Source organism: Wyeomyia smithii, chromosome 2 (assembly GCF_029784165.1).
Source record: "Wyeomyia smithii strain HCP4-BCI-WySm-NY-G18 chromosome 2, ASM2978416v1, whole genome shotgun sequence".
NCBI lineage: Eukaryota > Metazoa > Arthropoda > Insecta > Diptera > Culicidae > Wyeomyia > Wyeomyia smithii.
The window spans coordinates 156,083,708-156,096,124 of record NC_073695.1 but is presented as its reverse complement, the minus strand read 5'-3'; the positions used below and the strand labels follow the sequence as shown (position 1 = coordinate 156,096,124).

The following is a 12,417-nucleotide window of genomic DNA, read 5'->3' as shown; positions in this document are numbered from 1 at the left end:
ATCTCGATCGAACGGTAGCTGGCGTTGAGCACGCGGGCGTTTCAAAGCTGCAGTCCAATGAGTAGCAACAGCGCATTGATAATTTACCGGATATACCGCTAGTCAACATTCAACCACTAGTGAGATTGTTAGACATCAGCGGTCACATTCCGAGTTCGTTGAAAGTAGACACGTTCCCAAAAATCGTCCCGAGGCTAATTGAAAATTCAACACCGTACCAAGAATGGCAACGCGAAACAAGTGAGATGTGGAGGCATGCTCAGCAGCAGGAAGAAGAACTCCGTCGGCGAGAACAGCGAGAGCAGGAGTTGGCAGACCTGCTGAAGCATTCAGCATTGAAGCGAGAGCAGGACAGACAACTGATGGAGGAGATTTATCAGCAACAGTGTCAACAAGAAGAGAAAGCGTCAAAACTTCGAGAACAGCGGGATCGCGAATTGGCCAACCTGTTAAAATGCGCGGATGAACAGCGCGAACAGGATAGGCTGCGACTGCAGCAAATCGAAGCCGACCTGAAGAAGCATAACGACGTTGAAAATCAACAGCGGAAGAAGGAAATGGACCTTGTTCAACGTATCAAGCATTTAGAACAGCAGTGTCAGGCCGAACGATCGAAGCGAGATGAAGAGAAGCAGAAATTTCTAGTACAGGAGCAGGATCTTGTCAAAGAGTTGCAACGGCTACGCGAGCACAATCGGCACAGCATATAGTAGAACGACACGCAGATGGTCAGCATCAGCACAACGTTCCAGAGACGAACCCGCAAAGCGTACCCGTGAGTAACAACCATCAAACGACTCCCGATATATCAAGTAGAGTAGAAATACCCCTCCAAACACCATATGTATCTCATAGGTCAGGTCTGTCCCCTGTTCCCCCCGAATCGTTAGGGCTTTTGAACACTCCCATTAATATAAACCCTGTTCAAGAACCGGTGGCGCAATGTCCTGCACCCCATCAATTAGCCGCGAGGCAAGTCATCACGAGAGAGCTTCCCGTCTTTAATGGCGACCCCATCGAGTGGCCGCTCTTTATTAGCAGCTATAATCATTTCACAGAAGCGTGTGGTTATTCGCCACCAGAAAATTTGCTACGTTTGCAACGGGCACTAAAAGGTGCAGCGAAAGAAGCCGTCAGTAGTTTTCTCCTTCATCCATCTACCGTGTCACATGTGTTGTCTACCCTTCAAACGTTGTACGGTAGGCCAGAGCAGATTGTTCATAACCTGGTGGCCAAAGTACGAGCGACGACTGCACCAAAGGCGGAAAAATTGGAGACGCTGATTCATTTCGGGTTGGCCGTACAGAACTTGTGCGGTCATATGGAGGCTGTAAGAATGACAAATCATCTTTCCAACCCAATTCTCCTGCAAGAGCTGGTGGAGTTGCCGGCGAACATCAAATTTAACTGGGCGCTACACCAGGAGAGTCTTCCTGTGGTCGATTTAAAGGCGTTCAGTGAATACATGCGAAAAATTACGGCAGCTACCAGCGGAGTTACCAACTTTTGCATCGCACCGAGGCCCGAGAGTTACGATAAACTTAAGACCAAGGACAAGGTGTTCGTGAATGCGCATGCTACGCACGAACGGAAGGGATCACCAACCAACCCACCCGCCGAATGACGCGAACATCTCCAGACTGCTATGGGCAAAGGAAAAGAAGAAAGCAAAAGCTGCCCTAAGTGCAGCATTCCTGGTCATACAACTGCGAGTTGTGTAGCTTTCAAGAAACTCTCGATTGACGGCCGGTGGAATTTTGTAAAAGACAACAAACTGTGTCGTCGATGTCTCGTGTCACACACTCGTTGGCCATGCGAAGGTGAAGTCTGCGGAATGAACAACTGTCAGAAGCGATATCACCGTTTACTGCACAGTGAGCCACTGAAGAAATCAAACGGGATTTCTACAGATGCTACCGTCACCATTCACCGGATTCCGGTTCCGTCAACGTTGTTCAAGATAATTCCTGTAACGTTGTACGGAAAGAACGGCGCAGTGGACACTTACGCGTTTTTGGATGACGGCTCCTCTGTAACACTTATGGAACAGGCGATTGCAGACGAGTTAGGGGTGGATAGTCGAGCACATTCCCTGTGCATCCATTGGACGAGTGGAATAAATAAGAAAATAAAAACTACGGTGGTGGATAGGCTGAGCATATCGCAGACAGGTAGCGGAAGAAAATTCCAGCTATCTGAAATATATACAGTCGACAACCTAGGGCTACCGGAACAATCGCTGGACTTTGAGCAGATAGCAAAAAAGTTCCAGCATTTGCGACATCTACCGGTCACAAGTTTCCAGAGAGTCGTTCCTGGACTGCTGATTGGGTTGAGTAACTCACACTTGCTGACCATAACGAAGCTTCGCGAAGGAAATGAGGATGAACCGATCGCTGCGAAGACTCGTATCGGCTGGGTTGTATGTGGCCGCGTACGAGGGGGAGAAAATAATTAATAATTTCCTGCATCGTCAAATGCACATCTGTGGGATTCGACTGAACGCGATCTTCACGACTACGTGCAGGAGTTTTTCTCGATGGAGAGCCTAGGAGTTTCTGTAGCTCCTAACGTGGAAGGAGACAATGACCAACGGGCACGCAGAATACCTGAAGAAACGACGGTTCGGACAGAAAACGGAAGGTTCGAAACCGGGCTAATCTGGGCGCAAGACGACATCAAATTCCCGGATAGTAAACCGATGGCCGAGCGTCGATGGAGGTGCCTGGAGAAACGACTTGAGAAGGATCCTCAGTTATACGACAGCGTATGACAGCAGGTGGCAGATTTTGAATCGAAGGGCTACATCCACGTAGTAACCGAGAAAGAAATGGCAGAATTTGATCCTCGGCGCATCTGGTACCTTCCGTTAGGCGTGGTACAGAATCCAAACAAGCCAGGACGGATACGAGTTATCTGGGACGCGGCCGCAAAGGCGAACGGTGTTTCGCTGAATACGATGCTCCTGAAGGGTCCGGATCTATTGACGCCACAGTTACATGTTACGTTCAAGTTTCGTGAAAGGGAAGTTGCCTTTTCCGGCGATATCCAAGAAATGTTCTTGCAGCTCGGAGTTAGGAAGAGTTACTAAAGCGCACTTTTGTTCGTTTTTCGTAAATCTTCCGGCGAACCGTTAATCACGATGGCGTGCAATGTCGCTATCTTCGGAGCGACTTGTTCTCCGGCGCAGTCACAGTATGTGAAAAACCTGAATGCAACGGAGAATGAGCGAGAATTCCCTAAGGCGGCAGCGGCTATCAAGGAGAAGCACTACGTCGATGATTACCTCGACAGTGTCGACACTGAAGAAGAGGCCGTAAAATTGGCGTTGGAAGTAGCTGAAGTTCACCGAAAAGCAGGTTTTCGTATACGCAACTGGGTTTCAAATCGACCATCAGTCCTGGAAGCCATCGGTGAAGTGCGCCCCGCTGAGGTGAAGGACCTTACAATGAACAGCCATAGCGGGTTGGAACGCGTTCTTGGTCTATCCTGGCTGACGACCGAGGATGTGTTCTGCTTTAAGTTTAATCTGCAAGATGATCTGAAGTCGCTCGTAAAAGGGAACATAGTGCCGACGAAAAGAATGATGCTGAGCTTTGTGATGAAAATCTACGACCCCTTGGGGCTGGTCGGTTCACTAGTAATCCAAGGAAAGATCCTGTTGCAGGACGTTTGGAGAGCAAAGCTGGGCTGGGACGATCGCATACCCGAAAATTTATTCATACGGTAGAAGCATTGGTTGCAAGTTCTAAAGGAGCTGGACAACATCCGAATTCCCCGATGCTACTTTCCAGGATATGATCCTGCCTGTTACGAAGACCTGGAGCTTCACATTTTTGTAGACGGCAGTGAGCAAGCCTACTCTGCAACAGCGTACTTTCGTGTTCGAGATCAAGGACAAATTCGATGCACCCTGGTTTCCTCCAAGACGAAGGTAGCTCCACTACAGCAAACGTCAATTCCTCGACTGGAGTTGCAGGCAGCTGTAATTGGTGCCCGCTTACGCAAGACTATCGAAGATGGCCACTTGGTACAAGTCAAACGCACGAACTTCTGGAGCGATTCCAGCACCGTTATCTCATGGATCAAGTCAGATACTCGCCGATATCGCCAGTACGTGGCGTTCAGAGCCAACGAGATCCTATCCCTGTCGAAAACCGATGAACGGCGGTGGCTGGGAACTAAAATAAACATCGCTGACGAATCCACGAAGTGGGGTAAAGGCCCGAACTGCAAGCCCGACAGCCGATGGATGCGTGGACCCGCCTTTCTGTACCAGGAAAATAAGGATTGGCCGGCGGACAAGTTCACGATAGCGAATGAAACTGAAGAAGAGCTGCGACCAGCGTACGTCTGCAGTCATTTTCTAGCAGTGTCATTGATTGATGTGTCCAGGTTTTCGAAATACGAGCGATTGTTACGAAGCATGGCGTATGTGCACCGGTTTGCTGGGAAGCTATTACAGCGTATTGGGAGGCGACCGAGAAGCGTCGAAATCGATATCAGCCGTGAAGATCTGCAGAACGCAGAGGAGTGTCTCTGGCGGATTGCTCAATCAGATGGTTACGCGGATGAAGTGGCTACGATGAATCGCAACGTACGATTAGCACCAGAGAACCGAAAGGCCCTAAGTCGAAGTAGTTCGATGGCAAGGTTGCCTCCGATGCTGGACGATCGCGGTTTGCTGCGCGTTGATGGTCGCATTTCCGCGGCAGACTGTGTTCAGTACGATACGAAGTTTCCGATAGTCTTGCCCAAATGTCATCCGATCACCAACTTGCTGCTGAGCTGGTATCATCGAAAGTTTCGTCACGGCAACAATGAAACGGTAGCGAACGAAATACGTCAGAAGTTCTCCATTCCAAGCTTGAGAGCACGAATCCGGTCACTGGAAAAGAGCTGTCAGTGGTGTCGAGTGTGCAAAGCAACTCCTGCAATTCCGAAGATGACTCCGGTTCCTTGGTTTCATACCACTCCTTTCGTTCGACCCTTCACCTTTGTAGGTATCGACTACTTTGGGCCATATCTAGTAAAGATCGGTCGTAGTAGCGTTAAACGCTGGGTAGCGATCTTCACGTGTCTGACCGTCCGAGCCATACATCTGGAGGTAGTACACAGTCTAACAACCGACTCGTGTAAGAAAGCAGTTCGGCGATTCATCGCTCGCAGAGGAGCACCGAAAGAGGTGTACACAGACAACGACACGAATTTCATAGGCGCCAGCAGAGAGCTCGACGAGGAGTTGAGGAAAATCAACTTAGCCATGGGCAGCGCCTTTACGGACACAGATACTCAGTGGCGGTTCAACCCACCATCGGCTCCGCATATGGGTGGATGCTGGGAGCGAATGGTGCGTTCGGTAAAGACGGCGCTAGGAGTGCTGCCTACGTCGCGTAAGCTGAACGACGAATCGTTCACGACATTTCTGGCCGAAGCTGAGCATATGGTTAATTCCCGGCCGTTGATTTACCTACCACTGGATAGTGCACAGCAGGAAGCGTTAACCCCGAACCACTTCCTGATGCTCAGCTCTAGTGGAGTTCGCCAGTTAGTCAAACCACCGACGGATGAGAAGGAAGCGTTGAAGAATAGTTGGAAACTGATACAAGAAAGGCTGGATTCGTTCTGGAGACGTTGGATTACCGAATACCTGCCGATCTTAACTCGGCAGTGCAAATGGTTCCACGATGTACCACCGATCAAAGAAGGAGCTTTGGTGATGATAGTCGATGGAAAAGTACGGAACCTTTGGACTCGTGGTCGAATTAGTAGAATCTACCCTGGGAAGGACGGAGTTGCGCGTCGCGCAGATGTGGAAACGGCGACCGGCATGCTGAAAGGTAGAGCGGTTTGTAACCTAGCGGTTCTGGATGTGACCGATCATGAGAGAGCGAGTTGTGGAGGGCAAAACAGCGGTGAGCTCGGTGCCACTCGGCACGAGGGGGAGGATATTACGGTGGACAGAAACGAAAAATAAAACGGCGCACCCCCCGGCGCGATTGACGTTCAGGCGGGAACGATGTGGGAATATGCTGGTATGTGGAAAACTGTCAGATAGTTGCTTGTGGTTAGGAAACACACATGTCATTGTTATTTCATTGGTTATGGGTAGCAGCATTATAATTAAAATAAATTAAGTGCCTAGTTCGAGACTTTTTTTTGAGCTAATTCACTGGAAACGGCTGAGTTTGCTACTGGAAACCGAAACGCTACCCTCCCATAACAAATAGGGTACCATGAGGCAGCTGGACCTCTCAGTTGACACTAATGTAGTGAAAACAGGTTCAGCCATCTCTGAGAAAAGTGAGTGAGTTTAGGTAGTCTTGTGAATATTTTTCTTTTCATAACTGGATTTCACATTTTTAAACATAACAGTCAAAGTAATAGTCCGATTGCAAAAAAAATCAATAGGGTCTTATGGGGCAACTAGACCTTCCATTTGACACCGATTTTATGAAAATCGGTCCAGCCATCTTTGAGAAACATGAGTGAGATGAAATAGTCTCGAGAACTCGTTTCTTTCCATAACTTTTGAACCACAAGTTCAATCTTCATAAAATTCAAAAGTCAAGGGTTTTTTAGGTAGCCCGTTCATTTGAAATTAATTTTGCTCAAATCGGTTGCGCAATTTCTGAGATATTGATGTTTCGTGATTTTTACATTTTGATACATAACCTTCAAACTAGAAATCCGATTACAATAAAGTTCAATTAGTCTTATGGGGCAAATAGAACTTTCATTTGCAAAAAAAAATATTGAAATCGGTCCAGCCATCTCTGAGAAAATCGAGTGAGATTGGGTGAGCGTTACACACACCTACACACACACATACAGAAAATGCTCAGCTCGTCGAACTGAGTCGAGTGATATACGACATTCGGCGCTTTGGAGCACTTTTATACCTTCAGGTTTTTCAGTGATTCTGCAGGAATTAGTTTTTTTTCACGAATTCCGGAACATTTTCTATGTCTCCTACAGGCATGGATCACGCGAAGTTGCATAAACATCTTTCCTTCTCGTACCAAAACACAAACCATGCGAAGCAGAAGACATCAATCTAGAGCGAAGTTAACATCATATTAAATGCTGTCACAAGTGTATGAGTGATAAATAAATTGAATTAGACATGGTGATTTTTTTCAAGTAATTTTTTTTCTAGTTAGTTACCACTTGTATTTTTGCACGTGCTTGGCAGAATCGAAGGGGGGAGGGGTGAATCAAATGCTACGTTTTTTAGGGGAGGGTTAAAGTTTTGTGACCAAATGCTACGAGGGGGAAGGGGGGGTTTGAAAATGATCAAAAAATTGCTACGTCATTAAGTATGTTCCCTATGGGGAGAAAAAAATCGTGACGTCACAACGCAAACTGAACCCAGTTGGAACTTGACTGGGATCTTTCAGTGTCAAATTAAAGGTGTTTTTAAATATGAAGAAAAATCGGAATATAAGATTGATTGAATATGAAGAGCTTCCATGATTTCCATGTATTTTTTTCGTGACGTTTCAACGCGAAAATACCCTTGTTTTCATATTGGCTTAAAATCAACATATTTAAAATTTCATATCAAAACCCTCAGGCATTGAATAAAGCGTTTATTCCACAGTCATATAGCATCCTAATCATTCGGAACCATTGAAGATATATATAACAAAAAATGCTTGTTTTTTGTTAATTTTACTTGAACTTTACAATAAGTTTCTTTCAGAGTAGGCAGTGTGACTTTGCACTCGTATCCAAGTGAGTTTTAAAACTTGCTTGCACATTTATTTTCGGTTTGCACGTATACCTAACAGTGCATTACACTTGAGTTAGATTTGAGTTTGAATCCTGCATAACAACAATTGCATAAAAATCGAATTGCGATGAAATTCGCGCCACGTCTGCTGCAACAGTTTGTTGCATTGTCCTTTGAAAGCATTAATTCGATCTAAAAACAAAACTCATCGCGTCACATCATCGCCTGCATCGTTGAATACATCGTGCACTGCATTTAAACTCAATCAATCAGAGTGTGCGGTGCAAAAAAAACTCAAACTATCGAGAGGAAGCAGATTCAACTTGGATTCAAATCTGGAAAAGTGTTACTCAGTTCAACTATGCACGAGTTCATGCCATCACTGGTTTCTTTCAATAGTTTCTTAAACCGCCACTAAAGATCAAATCTCTGGTCGCAGTGGAAAAAGTAACGAACAGTAAAAGAATATTTTCTTAAACACCATAAATTTGTATGTTACGTTTTTGAAAGGTTCAAATATTTTATAATCTAAAAAAAATATTTACATTACTGGAATAAGCATTTCAAAAATTGGTTTGTTGGTATACAGCAACTATTCGCTAACTGGGCACGCTTTAACTGGGCGTCTTTCTAAATGGGCGCTCGCTAACTGAGTGGATTCCCTGTTGAAAACGAAAACAAACGTCAAATATCAAAACGGACGGGGGGCATGTGGATTGGGAACAAAAACTAAAAAATAATGTTTTTCTAATCGAGCATATTTAAAATACAAATCAATAATATAGCTGATAAATGTACCCGCTATATGAAACTAAAGTTTAAAAGCTTTATTTGAGAGATAAGTTTGTAGTTGTGGCTTACCTATTTGGTGATCACCTTGGGAACGAAAGCCTTTTATGAAATTGTCGCGAAGCAGCGTTATCCATCGAATTCCCCCTTGGCGTTGAGATGATATACCAGTTAGCGAGCTGATTTCAATAACTGGGAAGTGCACGTCGCTCAATTAGCGAACAGTTACTGTACCTTGGCAGAGAATGTGTCAAATACTTAACAAAAGTTAAACATTTTTGCAATGGTTGAAAGTTGTAAGCTATTTTAATTTTTATTTAGTTTAGCGGTACAATGAGTGGTAGATGGAAAATGTAAGCAGTTTGACAGTCACACAAATCCCCTGTACTCACCGCCATCGCAATTTTGACATAGGACTACGTCTTACCGCACTATATCGAGATACATTCCGCGAAAACTAAAACCAAGATGTAACGTCGGAATGAAAGATTTCAAACGGTTATACTGATGTAACCACATGATGGATCACAATAACCAGACTTGGTAAAGCACGCACCGCACTAGGAGCGGAACGGAAATTGAGCTCTTGCTTGCTAGGTAACACGCACTCAAGCTAGCTGCTTCGGTCGCCGACTCGGCTCGTGAAAAATAAGAGAATAGCACCAAACAGGTGATATCTCTTCGTTGGTGTTTTTATAAAGTTACATGGAGCGCGCGGTGTGGCCCCGATCCATTTTGCTTGCTTTTTTGCTTTGTGGCATCTCCGCCTCCTTGTACTCTGATTCTCCTTGCTATGTATATAACACGTTGAGCTAGCGCACAGTGAGCGCTGACGACGTTTGCGGGTGAATGGGTGACTATATATTTGTGTTGTTTTTAAAATTAAATGTCTTGAATTTAACGAAATGAAATTTAATGAAATTCATTGAAATAAAGCAGCAAAATTTTATTTCTTTTTATAGTTTTGAAAGAACATGCGGTGAAAATTTTTTATTGCCACAGTTGAAATTACTTGGCTTTGTTTGTTTCGTTCTCACATTTGATATTTTTTCACACGTGTACTGTCCACACGCTCAAACCAGAAGACTAACTTACTTCTTTTGGAAAAATGAAGCAAGAATACAAGTAAGGTGTTCTACGAGGTGTTGCTCTTTGAATATAGAAATCTTGATATACGGTTAAGAACCGAAGCGCATTACACAGTTCTAAAGAAACCATACGTTTCGGTAAATATTTCCTCTAATATGAGATTAAATTGTTTTATATTTTTGAGCCTTCAGCCAAAGAATACAGTAGAGAATGATCAAGACACTATTTTGATACTTTCCGTCGTTTCAGGAATTCAATTATCAATTCACAACACGAGTTCATATTTCAAAAATTATTACAAAATTCCTATTGGAACTTGGTAAAGCCCGCACAGCATCTCGAGCAAAGCTTGATTGTAGCTCTGCTCCATAACCCACACGCACTCGGTCTAGGTGCTTTAATTTTCACCTGTTAGTTATTAAATTATTGAATGGACCTTCTACATATCAAGTTCATATCGATTTTCAACTATTTTTAGTACTAAAATTAAAATGTTCGAATGTACAACAATCGCAAATAAAAACAAAATAATAAGGAGCGCTATTTATTACTTTTATTACTTTTTATTTCATTTACTAGTTGAATATGCTGCTTATGTTGAACAAAAGGATGGTTTTCGTAAAACAAATGCAAATATGTCCTGTATTTTCGAAGAAATAAAGTTATTTAAATACATTTGAGGGACATAACAAATTCGTTAGTTATTTTGCCACCCACGGATTTTTCGAAAAACCTTATAAGAAATTTTAAACCCAATGTACATACGCATATTGCAATACAGATCGGACTCGATTATCTGGAGGCACAATCATCCGGAGGCCCGATTATCCGGGGTTCGATTATGCGGAGAGAATGGCTTGATTATCTCGAGTTGTTATTTTTCTCCGATTTCGGATTTTGTTAACTATGCTACCTAGAAATACCAACTTTGATTCAGTATTTTGCGTTATATGCTGCGTAGTCAATTCAATGATGCAATAAGGGGAGGAGCAAGATTGATTTTGGTTCAACTTATTATTATTGAATTTCCACTATTTTGACGGTCACCGTAGCCGTCGCATGGATGGGTTGCTTCTGAATAAATCTTAGTCGCTTTCTCTGATCCACAGCTTATCTAGCCGCAACGCTTATATAATTACCAATAAGTGACATATAAAAAGGGTATCAAGGTGTTTTAGCGGCTTCATGTTTTCTTCATAATTATTCTGGAACTTGTTTCGGAATCTGGTGACCGATTACGATAAAGTTTATTAGAATATGAATGCAGCTATACCTTTAAAACAAAATATGTTGCGTATCCGTAAATCCGTTCAGACATCTCCGAGATAAATGAACTTAAATAAACTGAAAGTGGTTTATATGATAAACATCGACATCGACCATTAGACCATTTCTAAATATTTATGTCGGCACATTTACACTTATTTTTATTAGCAATCTAGCTGTTCTTGACAAGCGAAAATAGAAAAAAAAAATCAAAATAAATAAACGGTTCTACAAATAAACGGTAAACGGAGTGAAATATTATTCAATGCTCCGGGTAATTGAGTCCGACCAGTACATACATTCAGAGTTGCGATTTATCATCAATCCAGCTACTCATGTGTTAATTCTGATTGAAAAAGCGAGACATAATAAGATATATTTTATTTGATTTAATCTCCATTAATGAATATTCTTTGATATGATAAAAATTTTTCATACTCATCAAATTATAATAATATTCACCCTGGGCTCAGTAACGAAAATTAATTGAAGGCTTAAACGGAAGAGAAAAGTGCTTCCAAACAACTTGCACATAAGCTAATAGCCGAATTGAAAAACACATGTTTGCCATCACAATGTTACCGGCTCAGTCAATGTAATGCAAATAAAAAAAAAACAACGCTAATCTACTTATATCGCTAAAACTATTAATTTATCAAATCTCAAATATCATCAAATTGACTAACGTTTATAACAACAGCTTTTGATTTATGAAAGCATAATCTTGATTACAAATAGCATAGACGAAATGCAGTAAGCTCAAGATCTGTAACGAAGGTAAATGATATCACTCGTATTGCATTCATTGTTATAAATCAATAGATTTATTTTTTCATGCGAGTAAATATCACGCTGTTGAAATGATAATATTGGATAAATCAGTGTCGGTACTGTAGGCAGTAGGATGTTGACACTAGCGGAAATCATTGTTACATCGTATACTTTTTTTTTTCTTCATCTATAGTTTATTTGACACGGCACAAATACAATTCAATGTTTAACGGCGCCAATTATATCTGGTAGCTTACTTTCTAAAGTATCTTAATAACTTAAAGCAAATTTTTTATCCTCGCTGCCGACTACGAGCTGAAACTAAATCTAACTTAAAGCTAGAATATTTTGCATTAAAAGCACAGGTTTGCTGTTTGATGGTTTTCATTGCCATAGGTAAGCAGCATATTAAATTTGTTCCGCTGCTGGGCCAAGATATTACGGACTGGCATATTGGGTTGTTTCCATCGGGCCTTGAGAGTATCGTGCGGGTCTGATTGCTGTTTCCTGATCCGGGGTTTTAACGTGTTCTTGTCGTTTGGTTGGATGTAGGCGGAAGGGGATAGGACTAAACTGGGGCGTGGATGGATTTCAGGAAAACGTATATAAGGGACATGTAGGATAGGTCACGGCTCGCCAAGACATCACGAACAGGAACAGCCGGCTGCCTACCTTCGGTCTGCAGGGAAGCTATTAATCTAGACCTGGCGTCACGGTGTACAGGGCATGACCAAACAACGTGCTCTATGTCGTGATAACCTTCACCA

General features: G+C 42.9%; 1 protein-coding gene across 1 annotated transcript; it reads left to right on the top strand.

Moving 5' to 3' along the window:
• Positions 1 to 3,142: 3,142 nt before the first annotated feature.
• On the top strand, positions 3,143 to 5,977 carry LOC129720125 (uncharacterized). Its single transcript, XM_055671560.1, has 2 exons — positions 3,143 to 3,670; positions 3,731 to 5,977. The coding sequence occupies exons 1-2, from the start codon at positions 3,143 to 3,145 to the stop codon at positions 5,975 to 5,977; spliced, it is 2,775 nt and encodes a 924-aa protein (XP_055527535.1).
• The last annotated feature ends 6,440 nt before the right edge of the window (positions 5,978 to 12,417 follow it).

Bases quoted from the DNA above. Each gene is read 5' to 3' on its own strand.
- LOC129720125 (XM_055671560.1), top strand. From the start codon at position 3,143: ATGGCGTGCAATGTCGCTATCTTCGGAGCGACTTGTTCTCCGGCGCAG. The intron at 3,671-3,730 runs GTTTGGAGAGCA...TTCATACGGTAG, and splicing joins GAAAGATCCTGTTGCAGGAC to AAGCATTGGTTGCAAGTTCT.